Source organism: Formica exsecta, unplaced genomic scaffold (assembly GCF_003651465.1).
Source record: "Formica exsecta isolate Colony F162 unplaced genomic scaffold, ASM365146v1 scaffold243, whole genome shotgun sequence".
NCBI lineage: Eukaryota > Metazoa > Arthropoda > Insecta > Hymenoptera > Formicidae > Formica > Formica exsecta.
The window spans coordinates 313533-332678 of record NW_021849707.1 but is presented as its reverse complement, the minus strand read 5'-3'; the positions used below and the strand labels follow the sequence as shown (position 1 = coordinate 332678).

The 19146-nt window shown below is 36.6% G+C and overlaps 3 protein-coding genes across 3 annotated transcripts; 2 read left to right on the top strand and 1 right to left on the bottom strand.

Moving 5' to 3' along the window:
- Positions 1–671: 671 nt before the first annotated feature.
- On the bottom strand, positions 672–2346 carry LOC115236068 (extensin). Its single transcript, XM_029808263.1, has 3 exons — positions 2287–2346; positions 1762–2019; positions 672–1473 (listed from the first exon to the last, which is right to left on the bottom strand). Exons 1-3 carry the CDS (start codon positions 2299–2301, stop codon positions 1054–1056), a joined length of 693 nt encoding a protein of 230 aa, XP_029664123.1. The 5' UTR covers positions 2302–2346; the 3' UTR covers positions 672–1053.
- A 5670-nt stretch (positions 2347–8016) lies between these two features.
- On the top strand, positions 8017–11080 carry LOC115236072 (putative uncharacterized protein DDB_G0294196). The gene is made up of 4 exons (XM_029808267.1): positions 8017–8090; positions 8467–8569; positions 8841–9353; positions 10060–11080. Exons 1-4 carry the CDS (start codon positions 8079–8081, stop codon positions 10410–10412), a joined length of 981 nt encoding a protein of 326 aa, XP_029664127.1. The 5' UTR covers positions 8017–8078; the 3' UTR covers positions 10413–11080.
- A 2843-nt stretch (positions 11081–13923) lies between these two features.
- On the top strand, positions 13924–18049 carry LOC115236075 (nuclear transcription factor Y subunit beta-like). The gene is made up of 5 exons (XM_029808271.1): positions 13924–13941; positions 16224–16353; positions 16691–16927; positions 17001–17286; positions 17485–18049. The coding sequence occupies exons 1-5, from the start codon at positions 13930–13932 to the stop codon at positions 18041–18043; spliced, it is 1224 nt and encodes a 407-aa protein (XP_029664131.1). The 5' UTR covers positions 13924–13929; the 3' UTR covers positions 18044–18049.
- Positions 18050–19146: the final 1097 nt, after the last annotated feature.

Below are 19146 nucleotides of genomic sequence, written 5' to 3'. Positions count from 1 at the left end.
TGGTACACTCGCATTATCACTCGCAATCCTGGATAATAAGATAATCACTCCTTTGTCTGCTTTTTCTTCCCGCGTCTTTTACAGAATAAGAACGGTATATTTATAGTAGATGTTCGTGAGCTTACATTTTCATACCGATTTTGAATTTATTTTCATAAATAATAAAATTTTGTACAAAAATTGGTAATTATTTTACATTATAAAAGTACGTAATGAGAAAAGGAACAATTAAGAAACATTTTTTTTAATTCATTAATGTAAAACATAATATCATTTGTTATTGAAAAGTTAAACTGAGATCTTATAATAATACTTAAGTTAAATGAATTTAATTAATAGTAATTGCGCGAGTTAGATAAAAAATTTGTGTTGGACTAAACATATTTCTCTCTGATATGTTACATTTGTACAAATATATGTATATTGGGGGCGTATCTCTTTATTTTCTGCGGTATCGTGGGATTCTCAATTGCAACATCAGGAGAATGCAAAGGTTACCGGATGAAAGTGAACTGACTTTATGAAACACGTGATCGTGCTCGCATTTGTGCGAGAAATTTGTTATGTGAGACACACTGGGTGTTGCACGAACGCAGCAAGATTAAAGTCATTCGATTCTGTATAGTTTCGATGTTTTATTATATTTCATTTTCATATATTTTTTTATAAAATTGCTAATAGAGATACAAGAAGAAAAACGTAATAATTATTATATCAATCGTGTACGTTAAATTTATGATTAATTAAAGATTTGAGATAAAAACGAAAACGAATATCACGACGATGATTTTGAAATAAATGATATTTTTTCACACTTGATACATTTTTCTTAGTTATTTTTTTGTTATTCGTTGATATAGGTATATATTCGACGCTTGTATTTAAAATCTTGAATTCTTTTTTAATTAATGGTAGATCTTGATCTGTTAAGATTCGAAGTTATATGTGCATCGAAGTTATGTGTGTATCTTTTATCACATTAAAAACTTTACTTATAGCTTAATATCGCGTTGTAAATGCATCGCCGCATCTTCCATTTAATTTATATGCCATTTAACTTTTACTGAACGTGTAAGAGAAGCCATCAGGGGTTCGGTTGAAACTGAGCTTTCCCGGTGGAGAGAAATTTCGGGGCGCCGGTGTCGTTATCGCGTTGTACTGCGGCGCGGGACGAAGCTGAGGCTGGTAATGCGGCCTCGGAGGTGCGTGCGAGGGTATACTTTGTAATTCCGAGGGATGATCATAACTAGGTTGCGGCTGCGGTCGGTATCGATATTGCGGTGGAGGCTGCGGCTGGTAAACGGCAGGCTGCGGTTCATAATCCGCCGGTTGATAGCGCCGTGGATACTGCTGAAGAGGTGGTGGCGCGTAACTCGGGGGTTGATAATCCGGTGGATTATACTGCGACAACGGTACGTATTCCGGCTGCGGTGGTACCTGCGGAGGTGCGGTGGGAATATGATCCCCAGTCGCCTGCGAGACGAGAATTAATTTAATATAAATTTCCTCTCTCGATTAAAATTAATTAAATAAAATTAACTTAATTTTTATATCTCATTTTCTGATTGATTTCGCGCCTTAAAATAATGCTGGATTCAATCGATTTCTCAATCTTACATTTATTTGCAACTTAATTGATATTTCATGTCAATGTCTAGTTTTCTTTAAAATAAGAATTTATATAAAAATATTTGATTGTTTTCAGTTAATATTACGTCACAGAGTTAATGATTTGAATAAATAAACGTGTATTTTGCGTACCTGGAAACCATTCTTTCCCGCCGTATAGGTGACAGTGCGCCTTTGCCCGGTTGGATCGACATACGAATATGATCCACGTCGGTTACCTTCTACATCGCTCTCCTCTTTAAATTCAACGCCGTCTTCTTGAGAATAGGCCGCACCAAATGTGCCATCACCCGCGAGATACCGCGCGTCGCTCAAAATTGCCGCTTGATGCGGCGATTGATAACGGGGCTCTTGACAGGAAACACCAATGATGACAATCAACAAAATAATCTGCAAATAATAAAATAACTTGAACTTCGAATATAAATTAAAATTAAAAAATCTGACAGAAAGGGAATATTTATATTTTTTATTCAATGTACGATGGAATTTAATTGTATCCTTACGTTATTGTAATTATATCTATTAATTGCATATTTATATATACATTTCAATATATTATATATAAATAAATCATTATATCTTGATGAGAAGAAATGAATGAAGCGCAATTTAAGGGGAGAGAGACGCAGAGACAGATACTTGCGAAGAACTTACAAATGCAGCGCGCATGATGAAGGAGTAATGGATCGTTAAGCAGCGGGAAGTATAACAATGCATCCAGAAATCGACGAGAGGGGCGTTTTATACGACGAGTTGGTTCAGGTCGACCCGGCGAAGAGGCCTTGATGGCAACCCGCGCGGATCCCAGACGTTGATCATACCGGTCTTCCACCACGCCCGACGAACGTTTTCTGTACAAGCTATAGTCCTCGTACTTTCCCCTTGATAACTTAGACTGACATTTCTTCCATAGGCTCGTGTGAGAAGCACAAATATCTCGTCCGCATAGTTTACGCGGCGTGTCAACATCTCCGACATTAATTTTAACTTGCTTGTGTCGATAAAGTTTTAAATTAAAGTTTTATATTTTTATTTATAATAACTATTAATGAAACGCTCATTTTTATAAGAATATATTTAGATTTATTTATTTTCTTTATTAAAGAAGAATCTTTGGAATTCTAAACTATTTTTTAAATTGACAACACTCTTATTGTAGGAAGTATAATCCTTCTTTTGGGTTTCTTTTTGAAAGAAAGCGGCAAAAATATATTTTCCTATTTTCAAATAAAAATTACCCTTGTAGGTATAAATTAAATAATTTTACACTTAAAAGAAATGTAATAAAATCAATGTAAATATAGCTCACACACAATGTGAACACACAATACTTTTCTTACAACGTCACTCTTTGATTAATTGAAGAAAAAAAGGAAAAACATAAAGAAGCCGAAGATATACATATACAACATATCAATGTAATATAAGAAGTTAAAAAAAGGAGTTATTATCGATTTAAATTACAATTACAATCTATTATTTTTATAAATAACAAAGCCTTGAGAAAATAAAAGCAGGAAAGCCTGTACACTCTCACAGTTTGTTTTACTGAGGACTCAAAATGTTAAGAACTCAGACTTCAGGCTTTTCTGTACTCTACAGCAGATTATATATCGACGTTACTACAGAACGCTTACTGACTTACAATGGATCATCAGAGGGATAGCATGATGTAGCTTCGAGCATTCTTCGAAGTTGGCGCGTCGTGCACAATCCTTGAAATAATTTTTATCATCAGGTTTCTCTATTCCAAAGCGCTCATTAAAGCAAAATTATTTCTCGCTCGTTGTAATAACCATTCTTCGTTACGATCGCGGTAATGAGTTTTACTTTCATTACGGCATCGCTAAATTGAAATCGATGGCGCAAATCTCACGGAAAATTAAGCCGAGTGTAGTTTAATTTCCTCAAAGCATACATATTAATTGCGATTTATAATTTGCTCATTACATTTCCGATTTCTTTAATAACTCGCAGCATGGCGAAAGCGCGGTTCTCGTTGCTCTCGGCCTCGAATTTATCAGACAGTTCTCCCGTTTACGATTATTTCTACATCTGCAATCACGCGGGGCGTTGCGTAAATATAAAAAATATACGATTATAAAACTTCTGTATCGACAAATTAACAATAAAATATCCTGTACCACTTTCATTTACAAAACGCATAATTCTGTTGCATACGCGGATGCAAATATTAGTTGTTTACGGAATATCAGTTATTCACGGAACGAAATATTTCTGCCGATTTACGCAACTTTTTTTATGTTGCTCTTATGCGTGATTCTCTTTTCCCTGATCTCTGGAGCGTCTAATAAATCACTTTCTAAGCAAACTCTTAGATTGTAAAGGCAAATTGCATTGAAGCGAATTAATCCATGCATGATTTCTATCGAGCGTGGAAGTACAATGCATTGTCGAGATATCGCATATCGCAGACATCATTCGAATGGAAGGAAGTGCATTTCTTCGTCCGCGTACATGAAGTGAGTTTCCGGCGCGCCGCGATATCAGACACCGCGGACACAAAGTCCTTTCCGTTGATCGATCAAAAATAATTGACTTTCTCCGGTCGTTCCCTCCTTGTCAAATTCTTCTTTTTCCTCTTCTCCCGCCGATCGTACCTTTCGAATCTTATCGCGGTCGCGAGCTTTCCTCATCTATATTCGCGCGGAGGTCGACGCTCCGTTCGGGTCCATGTGTCGCAACGTTTTGCCTCCCGTTCGCAATTCCGAAAATTGCCGTCAATTTGGCTCCGACAAGGGAAAAGGAGAAGATTGTTAAGAACCGCCGTTTTACGAGATTTTCATAGATTTTTAATCGCGGCGCACATTTTCCTCTTCGGCTTTTACATAATTTGTTCCCTTCTAATCTTACGTACATATCTAAGAAATTTTTTGTCTTTTTTTTATTTTCTGTATTACCTTCACTCTAAATGACTTCTCGAATTCTTTGATAATTTGAAATTTGATTGTTTAGTGAAAAAAGATTTTATATTTAGAGTGGAATGAGTGCTATATGTATACATCTTATTTAAACATCGAAACGTATTAAAGGGTTATATATCTAATATTAATTACGTAAAATGTAAAAATTTTATATTATCCCTAAGAATATAAAAAGCAACAGGATATGTTATTTCCGATTCATGATTTCTAATTGGCAACTTAATACGTCAATGCGTTAAAATAATGCTCGTTGCTTACGAATGATTACGTTGCATTCTCATCGTATTAGAAGTTTGTGAACGTCACGCAGCCGCGTAATTATCTCGTCGTTCGAGAGGTTTCTTTTCTGCGGAGCAATAAAACCGACGAGATCCATTATTTTGCGAAATTTATAGATCAATATTAAATCGATTTTTTACCGCATTTTACCACTTAATTTTACTTACGATTAGATTGGCGGACCGCTGCATGTTACCGATGACGCATATCGGTGGTGTTTAATGCACAGCAGATCATTTACACGTCGTAAATTTAATTGTATGCAACGCACATAGAGTATTTATAGAACACTTTGCAAAATAATATCTTCTGTATCGACAAATTAACAATAAAATATCCTGTACCACTTTCATTTACAAAACGCATAATTCTGTTGCATACGCGGATGCAAATATTAGTTGTTTACGGAATATCAGTTATTCACGGAACGAAATATTTCTGCCGATTTACGCAACTTTTTTTATGTTGCTCTTATGCGTGATTCTCTTTTCCCTGATCTCTGGAGCGTCTAATAAATCACTTTCTAAGCAAACTCTTAGATTGTAAAGGCAAATTGCATTGAAGCGAATTAATCCATGCATGATTTCTATCGAGCGTGGAAGTACAATGCATTGTCGAGATATCGCATATCGCAGACATCATTCGAATGGAAGGAAGTGCATTTCTTCGTCCGCGTACATGAAGTGAGTTTCCGGCGCGCCGCGATATCAGACACCGCGGACACAAAGTCCTTTCCGTTGATCGATCAAAAATAATTGACTTTCTCCGGTCGTTCCCTCCTTGTCAAATTCTTCTTTTTCCTCTTCTCCCGCCGATCGTACCTTTCGAATCTTATCGCGGTCGCGAGCTTTCCTCATCTATATTCGCGCGGAGGTCGACGCTCCGTTCGGGTCCATGTGTCGCAACGTTTTGCCTCCCGTTCGCAATTCCGAAAATTGCCGTCAATTTGGCTCCGACAAGGGAAAAGGAGAAGATTGTTAAGAACCGCCGTTTTACGAGATTTTCATAGATTTTTAATCGCGGCGCACATTTTCCTCTTCGGCTTTTACATAATTTGTTCCCTTCTAATCTTACGTACATATCTAAGAAATTTTTTGTCTTTTTTTTATTTTCTGTATTACCTTCACTCTAAATGACTTCTCGAATTCTTTGATAATTTGAAATTTGATTGTTTAGTGAAAAAAGATTTTATATTTAGAGTGGAATGAGTGCTATATGTATACATCTTATTTAAACATCGAAATGTATTAAAGGGTTATATATCTAATATTAATTACGTAAAATGTAAAAATTTTATATTATCCCTAAGAATATAAAAAGCAACAGGATATGTTATTTCCGATTCATGATTTCTAATTGGCAACTTAATACGTCAATGCGTTAAAATAATGCTCGTTGCTTACGAATGGTTACGTTGCATTCTCATCGTATTAGAAGTTTGTGAACGTCACGCAGCCGCGTAATTATCTCGTCGTTCGAGAGGTTTCTTTTCTGCGGAGCAATAAAACCGACGAGATCCATTATTTTGCGAAATTTATAGATCAATATTAAATCGATTTTTTACCGCATTTTACCACTTAATTTTACTTACGATTAGATTGGCGGACCGCTGCATGTTACCGATGACGCATATCGGTGGTGTTTAATGCACAGCAGATCATTTACACGTCGTAAATTTAATTGTATGCAACGCACATAGAGTATTTATAGAACACTTTGCAAAATAATATTTTTTTCAGCTTGTTTCAATTATCGTTGAACTGGGAAAATCCGCGTTGTTTCAAGCTTGATTCACGTTATCGGAAATTTTGATATGCTCCAATTCAATTCAGTTAAACGTTCTTAAGATTTTAAATGTATGAAATTTTTAATATTAAATATCAAAACAGCAATCTTAATAAACAAGTATAAATAGATATTCTTTCTAATATTATATAATTTCTTTTCTGCAAATTTTTAAAGAAATTATATTATATTAGATGCTCTAATATTACGTTCACATTTTACGCTGCAGCTAAATTCCTGTATTAAAAAATTTTTTATATGATGTTTCCCAGAATTGATCTTCTTTTTCTTATTATCTTTTATAATTTATTTTTTTCTCATGCTATAGAATCATATCACTATCACTTCACATGATTAAAGTCAAGGAACAAATCACAGTATCCGACTGCTCGTAATATACGGAACAAGAGACTCTTGTTTCAACTTCTTTTTCACTTCATCCAATTCTATGTTACTCTATACTTTGTTATATCGTAATGAGAATTGTTACGGAAGTTTGCTTGTACACCGAATGCTTTCTTCTCGTGTCTATAGCATCATTACTTTTCATTTGAGACAATTTAAGTGTATACTTTACGGCTCTGTTTTAGCGCTTTGAAATGCGGATTTAGCTAAAATACATTTCGCCGATGTTTCTTGTTGCGCCACGAAGCCTCGTTAAAATCCTCGGGATCGCGTGGAGCAATTCCACTACAATTTCTCAAATGTAAAAAACCACTTCAGAAAACATGTGCGGTCAACGCATTAATATATTCAATTCTTTCGTTGACCAATTTTAATTATATCAATGATAGAGAAAATTCTTTGAAAAATGTGTATCTCTTGATAACATCATTTATATTGAAAGAAAAATGAGATTATATAATAACTATGTAAAGATAAAGAAGATAAAATATTTTAACAAAAGAAAAGTTTTCTATATATATTTAATAGAAAGACAATGTGTTTTCTAAATTGCGAACAGAAATTTGAAAGAGCAAAAAATGCATTGCGATAAATTTGGTAGGAATTTTCGAGATACAATAATTTCTGTTGTGTAAATCTGTCAGATTGCAATTAATGAAAAATTATCGCGCGTACGTAATAGCGAGGAGAGTAAAATCTCGTGTGGAGGGGTTGTTCTAAAACTCTCGGATTCACCGGTAAATTTCTTTTAATCGCTTCTGGGAGCAATTTTACAATACTGTTACATCGGAAAAATGCATTTACTTGCAAGGAGTGATAATATATCCTCGGGGAGGGTCTTTTGCCGTAATTCGCTCGTTAGTCGAGGCGGAATTACTCTAAAAGTAGGTAGCCACCGGCCCTGTACCCGCGCCGCCAATTACGCCGGGGCGACCACGACTATATAGAAGAGCCACGCCGACTCCGCCAGCTGATTTCTGCGAGTAAAGTCGACGCGATCATCCGCGTACATCTCTCTCTCCGCACGCAGTCATGAAACTATCAGTGAGTGCTTAGAATATTTTGATTGATCGATCGCGTTGATATAATTTATTAATACAGTGACGAGAAATATTTCACCAGCGTGCAATCAGACAAATCTCATTTTGTGGAGCTTTTTGACAATGTGATTGTTAAGGATGGATTGTCGTCTGATTGTTGGTGCTAATCAATATATCATTAGTCTTAAATAATATAAATCGATTTTCGATGAAGTTGATATGATCTTATCGCGTATTTTACAGATTTTTTAATTCATGAATAATTTTTTAAAATCATATCTCACATTTATTCAAGCATTTTTATTACTTTCAAATTAGAATCAATTCTATATGAAATTGCCGGATTATATTAATGTTGTTGATTACTAATTCGTTTACAGATAATTTTTATTGCGGTAATTTCAACCGCGTGGGCGCAAACGAGAAACGTAGAGAGGCCCTTTCGCGCTCCTGAAAGGCATATCAAGTACGACGAAATTGATGGTGAGTAGGAGAGGCTTTTTTATCTTTCGCAATTGCTCATTAAAAATACACTTCGGGAACCTTGGCCCCGATGCAACGCAATTAAGTGTTACCTCTATTAATATCGCAATGCACGCGAGGGTCTCTTTTCATATCCCAGATCTCTAGAACAATTCCTTGGTGATGCTCGACGAGAGGTCGGTGTTGCGTAAGCACCGATAATCAACGACAAGCATTAATCGTGGTGGCAGATAGTTGCGATAGTGACAAAGCGTTTCTCTCGACGTTGCAGGCTCGCGGGTCAACTGGAAGTACATCATACCCGAGAACCAGTTGCGATCGCAACTGGCGAACGTAGAGCGGTCCCAAGCCGAGGGCGGCTCGTCCCATCGTTTTCGACAAACTCAACAAACTCAGCAAGCTCAGCAAACTCAGCAAACTCAGCAAACAGCTCCGCAACAACACGCTCCGCAGCCCCAATCCCAGCTACTCAAGCAGACTCCGCGATATTACAGCTACAAGCCGTACTCCGCGGTGCCGGGTCACATCAGGCAACTGATCAACTCGGTCTATCAGCCACAGGCTCCCTACGTCGATCCCGCGTCCTTCCTCTATGGCGGCGAATACACGCAGCAACTGCCGCAGCAACCGCCACAGCAACCGCCGCAGCAACCAGCTCCAGCTGCTTCCGAAATTCCTCAAGCTGCCTACCTGCAAACAGCGGCGAGATACCAGTCGATCGATCCTCAAAGCTATAACGATAGGATAGAGCGTCAGGATAGAGTCGTCTACGAGGAGGATTACGAGCAGCAGCAGCAGCAGCAGCAGCTACAGCAGCAGCAGCAGCAGCAGCAGCAGCAGCAGCAGCAGGAACACCAACAAGTGGTGACGTTGCCGATTGAAACTCTGCCCGATCCTCCGGCACCCACGCTGTACCTGGATAAGAATATGCCTACGGAGATCAAGCAGTTGTTACAATATCAGGCACAGATACCGTACGTCGTCACAGCGAATCGCATCCAGTATACAGCAGCAGCAGCAGCAGCAGCAGCAGCAGCAGCAGCAGCAGCAGCAGCAGCAGCAGCAGCAGCAGCAGCAGCAGCAGCAGCAGCAGCAGCAGCAGCAGCAGCAGCAGCAGCAGCAGCAGCAGCAGCAGCAGCAGCAGCAGCAGCAGCAGCAGCAGCAGCAGCAGCAGCAGCAGCAGCAGCAGCAGCAGCAGCAGCAGCAGCAGCAGCAGCAGCAGCAGCAGCAGCAGCAGCAGCAGCAGCAGCAGCAGCAGCAGCAGCAGCAGCAGCAGCAGCAGCAGCAGCAGCAGCAGCAGCAGCAGCAGCAGCAGCAGCAGCAGCAGCAGCAGCAGCAGCAGCAGCAGCAGCAGCAGCAGCAGCAGCAGCAGCAGCAGCAGCAGCAGCAGCAGCAGCAGCAGCAGCAGCAGCAGCAGCAGCAGCAGCAGCAGCAGCAGCAGCAGCAGCAGCAGCAGCAGCAGCAGCAGCAGCAGCAGCAGCTACAGCAGCAGCAGCAGCAGCAGCAGCAGCAGCAGCAGCAGCAGCAGCAGCAGCAGGAACAACAACAAGTGGTGACGTTGCCGATTGGAACTCTGCCCGATCCTCCGGCACCCACGCTGTACCTGGATAAGAATATGCCTACGGAGATCAAGCAGTTGTTACAATATCAGGCACAGATACCGTACGTCGTCACAGCGAATCGCATCCAGTATAGGCCGAAGAGCATCTTCATCCCCAAACCGTTGTCCGATAACGAGAAGGAACTTAATTACTATCGTAGCAAGGTTTACTATACGGACGATGAAAACATCGACGCGGAATATTCACAGAACAATCCGATCGACAAGGACCAGCGTCATTAATTGTCTGGCCTTTAATACGATTAAAAATATAAATATATTAATATTCTGTTTTGATAGGCTTTTCAAAGAGAAACGGCTGGCTTATCTCAAGACTCGCTCGAATCGAATTCCATTTTCATTGATGGAAATGGCTTTCAGTGTTTCTGGCGTCATCAGGATTTTGTTAAGATGAGCGTCTTATACGCCTCAAATTATAGCATCGTTTATTGACGCTTTTATGACTATATGTCTTGCATTGCCGTGTATTTCCCAATGATAGTTTCTTGACAATCGTAAGAACCAGATGGAGTAATTAGAAGAACTAATTGTTTGATTTATAAAACTAATGTAAAACAATTCATAAAAAAGAAAAATTTATAATAAAATAATAAATTAAAAATGAAGAAGAAAATGTTTAATTGGAGTGCTATTCGAAGAAATAGAAAAGAATGGAAATTTATCAAAATAATAATAACAACCGAATATTCGTCAAAACAAAAATGATAGAATTGGTCTATGAGTTAATGATAAGATTGGTCTCTTTTCAATCAATTCTTTTTATTTTTATTTTAATTAATTATAAGATTATATTCAATTAATTTTTCGCATTTATGTAAGATAGAAAATGTTTAACAACACGGTAGCGCGAAGAATGTAAGTTTTTGTACGAAATAAATATCGTTTCCGCTACTGGTATCATGAAAGTCATTCACCTTGCTGTCGCGTAATCTTCGCTTTTATTATTTCAGCTCGCGGAACTGGCGGAACTTCCGCTCTTAAAAAAAAGTAAGTTAGCAAGCACGCCAGCAAAAATTCGATAAATTTAGTCTATCGTAAGTCTACTCCTTTCAGAAAATTTACGTTTTACACGATGCGTGATTTGTTTAATTATATATGAAAATAATTTCCACATTATTTAAATAAATAGAAAGTCAGACAATTTTTAGCTTTCTATTTAATAAAGATATCGGATCTCCTCGTGATATTAGAAAGTGATACTGCACCTTGCGCAGAAATTTACAATGTAACGAGAAGAGCGCGTTCAAAGCATAGATTTTACGAAAGAAAATGAATCGACAGCGTGATGTAAAAAGTTATCAGATTGATTTGCATAAATTAAAGAAATGATTGCGCGCGCGCACACACACACATACACACACACTCACACACACAAGATGTGATCCTGATAAGAGAAAGGAATACACGCTTGTAACATTTATTAACAGAATTTATGTTTGTATTCAGAAACATATTAATCTTCTATAGATTGCAGAAATGATACATGATATTAGAAATCCAATCAAACGTATTTCGTCATTGATGCATGACAATACAAGGTAAGAACATTTATAATGCGTGAATTCAAAAAGCGTATCAAGTCTTTTTTAAATTTCGCGTAGAGATAGTGCTTCCAAAACGGAAATAGCATTTCTCCGGACAAGGTTGATGGTTCACTTTCGTAGCATTCACGCTTCCTGTATCGACGTACCGTCCAGGCGTTGTAATTGTGAACGTCATTTTGCTCATATGGCACGATGCAACTTTCATCTTTTTGCTTCTCTTACTGGCGTTTGCATTACAGATAGATAATTTGCCAGGGTCACGCTCTTTGGATTCATCATTGTTTGAAGAAAATTACTGCCACATTTATAAGTTTATGCAATGATTCATGACATTATCAAATGATTAATTGCGTTTATCATAGCAAGATTTAAAATTAGTTGAAGTGTAAAAGAAATTTCTAGGAAAATATAAATATAGAAAAATATAAAAAAATATGAAATAAACATTATAAAAAATATATAAACTTATAAAGTATGATAAACTTTAATCTATTAAATTACATTTCCCATTTTATTTAAATACAATGTTTATTTGATAGTAATCTTAATTTATATAACTAGTCACATACAATTGGTATTCTATCATATACGGAATATTTTATTTTTTTTTAAATCTAACTACCTGATATAAATCAGGTTCTAAAGTTATCCATTCTCTTCGTGAATCATTCTGTACATATCATCGTCCCGTTTTATCTATCGGGTATCGTTTCTTAGAGAGATTGAATCGTATTGTATTATTTTCAGATGTCAATGTAAGCCTTGGGATAATCTGTAATTTCACGGGAGATCGAGTATTTGTTTGCAATGTAATGCGACATGGTGTAACTTTCTACTGCAAACTGACATAATGGCATTTCCACTTATAAGTAAGAGAACGACTTTGCAGTCGAATAATTGAACAAAATAGAAGTACGCTACGATAATTGCGTACCAAAGACAGGAATTTAATAATATAAGACTTTAATAATATAAAGCATCAGAGATTATTATCAAATCTATTGCAAAAATAGGAATTTATAATTTCCAGGATATGTCGAATCAGGAATGTAATATAAAAAATGATGTTGATTTATAGGTATATTCTTATAAGAAAATTGGAATTGTGCATTACGCATATTAAAGAGTAATTTCTCTCTAATGACACTTTTGTAATAATTACCTATGGCGTTAACTCAAGTAATATTATAGTAAAGGGGAATCTTTGAAACTTTTTTGCTCCAGAACTTGGGTCCACATTATTATTTTCATTATTTTAATTCTAAAAACAATAAAGAGTATAACGTGCCTTTATGTAACATGATAAGATAATGATTCAATTCAATGTCGGCAATTAATTGAAGATGCGCGTGGTCTTCGCACCGTAACCTTTGCGAGGCGATTGCTTGGGAAACTTTGAATTGAATCGCATTCCGCTACGGCTAGTTTGTTTTCCACTGGTGCACTCAAGACTTTTCACGATTATGCATTGCATAGGAGATGGATGCCTCATTAGTAAGCCGTTCCTCCGTTATATTGCATGAAGAAAGTTTGACAAGGCAAACAAAACTTGAGATTTTATTTACAAATAAGCGCGTATATAATATAAAATTAAAATTGCATTAAATTATCGTAAAGGTAAAATTAAATTATTTAGAAAAAAACACATTAATAACCTTTCAAAAATATTTTATGTAATAATTTTTGTGCTATTGGTACACGAAATATCAATTCTTTCTTTATTTTCTGTTTTATATTTAAACAATTAAAATAAAGATGTAATAAGCTTGCAATGAACAAATTGAAGAAATTTATAAGATTAAATCATTTTCCAATCAATTGCCAATAGTTGATTCGAATTCATCCATTAAAATTTTTTACATCTTGCATAACAATGAAAAATTAAAGTTGAAGAATCGAAATTTCAATTTATTAAAGCATTCTACAAATAAAACAACGTAATTAATATGACCGTTACTCAAGGCCGGAAGCATTTTTTTTTTTACGCTCATACTTTGCAAAAAGAACAGTAATTGTTGGATATCGGCCGACTGGCTGGCGGACGCGATGCATGATGGAAGTGGCTCTCGCCGAGTCACATCCCCGTCGTCGAAAGGTTCCTTTTACGTGGCCGACTATAAAGTTGTTCAGGTAACCGCGCGCCCGCCTCAGAAACACTCCACCCTCGAACCAGCAGCTCGACTAGCTTTCTCGCCATGAAAGTGCATGTAAGTACAATTTTATTCTGTTTTTTCTTAAATTCGAAAGTCTTCATATCGATAAACATAGAGAAAAACGATGTACAAAATACGCGTGTGTTCCAAGAATCATGTTTTTTTTTTTGACGAGGTGATGTAGATGAGATAAAGTCGCGTGCGCTTAATTACATTGGATATGCGAGTTTTTTTTTGGACGAGAAATAAATTGGCTATACTACGACTCGGAAATCGGTATCAACGCTTCTGTTTTTTCTTCGATACTTTTAAAACGATTAAAATGTATGAAGTTTATTTGCATATAAATCCCGTAGATATCCGTGTGTAATTCGTGAAAATCATCTTGTTGCGCGTTAAAGATAAAAAATGCGATAATGCTTCGAACGAAGCGTCTTGTGCGTTTAAACGTATTGCGATATGCTTCTTCGAATATTTATCAAATGATGATTTTATCGACATTTGCGTGTACTCTTTTGTATTTTCGTTTTTTCTATTTTATTTTGTCTGCTTATAATTCTTACTTCTCATAGATACTAGTAGTTCCATGGACTTACGAATTTTTCTTCGCAGAATAAAATTATATAGATATTCACTTCAAATTTCTTCAAAAATATTATATTATTAAAACTTTGTTTTAATAATAAAATTCTTTAATTATTTTTTTTAGTGAAACGTTACTTTATATCTATTTCAATCATTTATTATTTTTATATCGCAAGCATGTTACAAAAATTAAATATATTCTTCTAAAATTTTATTTGTGCAAGATTCGAAAACAGAAAGTAACTTGTTTTACCAAAGATACCGTCTTACATCGAAAGGTAACAAGCGTGTATAAGGAAATGACAAATATCGTGCACTTAATTGCATCGTCTGGTGTTGCAAGACGGGCGACGATTTGAAATGCAGCTTAATTACCGCAGTCACTGCCCGGGAATGCATTTCGCGAGCCAATTATCAGTTGGCGGATACGAGCAATCAAGATTTCGAAATCTTGTTGCAAGCTCGCGAATCAAAGTTTTATTAACATGGAAAGTAGTTCGTTTTGTCAACTTGCTTTGTTCCTTCATGTAATTTTATCTAAACCATTTTATCTAATCAAAACCAAGTTACAATAAAATGCAAATAATAAATATAAAAATTCAATTATAAACAGAGCATCTCATATATTTCAATTTTTGCTCTAATCATAATATTTTATTCTTCTTCAATTATATATCTACTTGCTCATTAATCATTTCTAAGAATTACTTTTCTTTCGTATATTTTATTAATATATGTTATTTTGTTAATACTATGTTACCCATTTAAACTAATTTTTCTATTTTATCGGTTTTCCTACTTAATCGAGAAAACTCGCAGGCCTTAATAACCAGCATGCATGTCACGTGTCTCGCGAAATGTCGCTCTGGGGTTCCGCGTTCCGCGAAATAAAACTCGCGCGTGGAATTCCTTGCACGTATAATTCTGGAACGGTATTTCGTCCCGTGACAACGCCGGTTACACGCGAAAATATTTCCAAGCGAATTTAAACTAATAGAAACTTGTTTTCCCGAATAATTGCGTCAGACGTTCCTGGACGATTAAATATATATATTTAATACCCACACACATAATATATATTGTGTATAATACCTTACTTTCTACCTACGTGTAACACCCGTAACTGTTACATTCGATCCCTTTAATCGCGTCGTCTTACGATTCATACCTTTTTTTCATCTACTTTCCTGTCTTGCGATCGCGTACGTTGAACGTGCTCACTTTTTCCCGACTACCGTAACTACCGGCTGATTAAAGATTCATGCGCTCACTGACTTTCGCTTTCAGCTTCCCGTTTGCTCGATACACTTCCATATATGCAATATAGTACAACTTCGTAAGATACTAGATTCAGGTTTAGTGCCATGCGCGTTAGATAATGATCGTTTATCTATCTGGTTATGAAATCAGCGAGCACGCTTAATATCGAGAGCAATGTAGACGTTCGAATATAATTAATGTACATTCATTTATTTTATTGTAGTGGTCAAATTAATATAATAAATATAGTATAATTTATCGAGCATAATATTATTATTACTAACGCAACTATAGAAATTGTTGATATTTTATTGATGAATGATCTCTTATTAATTTTTTTTTGTCTAATTAAAATTTTTTTTCTGTGTACAATATTTAAATTATTATATAACTTATGGAAATAATTTTCATCTTGCATGAGTTGTAACGGCAACATTTTATTATGCCATTTCAAAATGTATATCGAATTCGTATTAAATTCAATGTTATAGGTTTTATTGTTGATGGCACTTCCTATGTGCCTGGCTGAATTTTCAATCCAGGGGCCTAGCGACGGGCATCGACGAGCCCAGGGTCTTAAGTTCAGTGAGGAGAAAGGAATCGAATACACAGATGCAAGCGGTAAGCGCAGATAAGCGATCGCTAACGCTACTTGGAAGCATAAACGAAACGATTTATATTTTTAACATATTTTAACGGATTTCGAAAGTTTATGAATTTTGATGATTTTTAGTCCGAAGCAAAAATTTCTTTTCTTTTTTTATAGTTATTTACCTCATTTTGTGACATCCTAATTTATAACTTCAAAAAAAGTTATACTATCATCAAAAATCTTATTTAATTTAAAAAAATGGTGTACCCCGATAGATACTCACAAGTTATATAAATAAATATGTAGATTTAGCATTTCTTTATCTCTATGTCTTCTATGCAATATCTTTGTGTGTTCAATCTTTAGAAGGAGGGGGTGCTGGAGATTTTACCATTCAAGGGGCGACCGACGGTAACAGCAATTTCAGGATCCAAGGTGCTACCGATGGGCACTCGAACTTTGAGATTCAAGGGCCCACGGATGGTGGAGCGGCTACTTTTACTATACAAGGGGCAACCGATGGACACAGCCAGTCCTTAATTCAAGGACCTTACGATGCTAATCAGGGTAACGCGAAGGCGCTCGAATACAACGATCCTAGCGGTACAGTAATAGCTTTACCATGTTATCTCATATAAGCATAACAAATTAATCTGACATAAATATGTATCAAAAGGTTACAGAGTAAACTGGAGATCGTACGATCGTCAATCGCGTCCGGAAGCGCAGGCGGAACCGCAGTACGCACCGCAAGCCGCGGCACCAATTCAGCATCCCGCACCTCGACAGCGAGCGTATCGGCCGCCACCACAATCGCAACCGCAGCCGCAGCCGCAACCGCAGCAGCAAGTACAGGCCGCTCCACATTACAAACCTTACTCCAATGCACCGCAGCAAATCCAACAACTGCTGCAATTCCAGCAGCAGATTCCATACCTCAACGTAATTCCGGAACCATATAGGTACCGAGCAATGATGACATCTAATTATCGATCTATCTATACTTCTAATCAATAAATATTTAATTTATTTTTATCAATATTCAATCAATTAAGTATTATTTATATTTTTTTTATAAAAAAGATATCTGTAAAATATTATACGCGCGTGTATAAGATGCAAACCGAGATACGTAGTTACAATCATCGATCGATTCACAGATTCGACGAGGAGGCCGCGGTGCAGGCTCAGTCCCAGCAGGTCCGAGAGCATCTCCGGCAGTTGGCTCAGGAAGCTGCGGCCGCGCCCGCACCCGCGCCGGTACAGGCGCCCACGTATGCGCCGGACCGGCGTCCCAAGTCGCGCGGTCAATCGAGAAGCAAACGTCAAACGCATCCTCAACAGCAGCAGCAGCAGCAGCAGCAGCCGCAATATTCGACCAATCTGCCATCTCATCTACGCGAATTGCTCAGGTACCAAGCGGAGATACCGCACAACATCATCGCCAATCAGATCGTGTATCGTCCGGATAAACCGTACGTACCGCATTCCGTGGACCCACCGCAGCAGCAGCAGCAACCGGTACAGCAAGCGCAGTATCAAGGTCAGGGTGGCGCTTACCAGACTCAAGCTAATTCGTACACGCAGTCTCGTGTACAACCCGCGTATGATCCGGGCCAGCAGAATCAGCAGCTTGGATACAATCAACAATTTGGGTACAATCAACAACTTGGGTACAATCAACAGCAGTCTGGTATACGACCCGTCTCTGAGAATTAGTACTGATTGTTCATCGACTGTATACGATGATTACTGTGCTTTCTTTCTATCGGCGGAAAGAAATGGAAGCTTAATTCGAGTAGGAGACTGAGTTTCAATTTGTAATACAAATTATATGACTGAATTTTTGAACTATTTATAATTATTAAAACAAGATTTTTTAATTAATTCTGAAGTAGAGCAAAATTTATTTTTATTTTGGAGATGTGTGTTTGTTAATTTCATAAAAAGAATTATAAACACAAAGTTTTATATATACAGCAAATGAGATTCAATGGAAACTAATAGTATAAACTACCATTTGAGATGTTCTAAAGAAGTTTTGCTTGGTCTTGCTAGAATAAAGGCGTGGTACGAGAAAAATGATCTACTTAATATAATAATTGTTATAATAATAGAAATATCTATGTTTAAATGATGCGGATAATTAATGTAATGTGAGAATCTTATTGTTAGTTTATTACCGTTCAAGTTTGATATTATATAAAATAATTATATATATAATTTTTTTTTACTTTTTTTAAGTTTATCGAAACATGAAGTTTTGAGAGAAATGTTAAGATTATTTTATTCAACTGGTAAAAGATAATGAGCAAAAGCGTTCCATCTCGCGGCCGCCAATATTTCATGAACGTATACTCGAGAAAGTACATTTTTACTATGTGAACGACCGGAAGTCTCGACATATCGAGGCTGAGATACAACGCGTGTGCCGTTCGAGAATCAACCTTTTCCTTATGATTCTTGCACAACGAAAGGAGAGTGCAATGGCAAAGCCAATCAATATACTGATATAAATTTCGATATATGTATAAGTATGTACGAAGTAGAAATATATTATAAGTTTATGTTTTTTTACGTTTTTGAATAAAATATTTACGGATGTACTTTTTTCCCGAAGTGCTTTCTTTGATTTTAATCTCATCAATCTATTACAATTATTTATTTAACAAATTTGTTTATTGATAAATTGAAGACATGATTATTATTTCCAAAATCATTAAATTTCAGATTGAATCTATTTAAGCCTGCTTGCACTTAATTTAACATGCAAGATTTTGTTTTCTCCATTTATTTTAATATATTTAATATATAAAATAAAA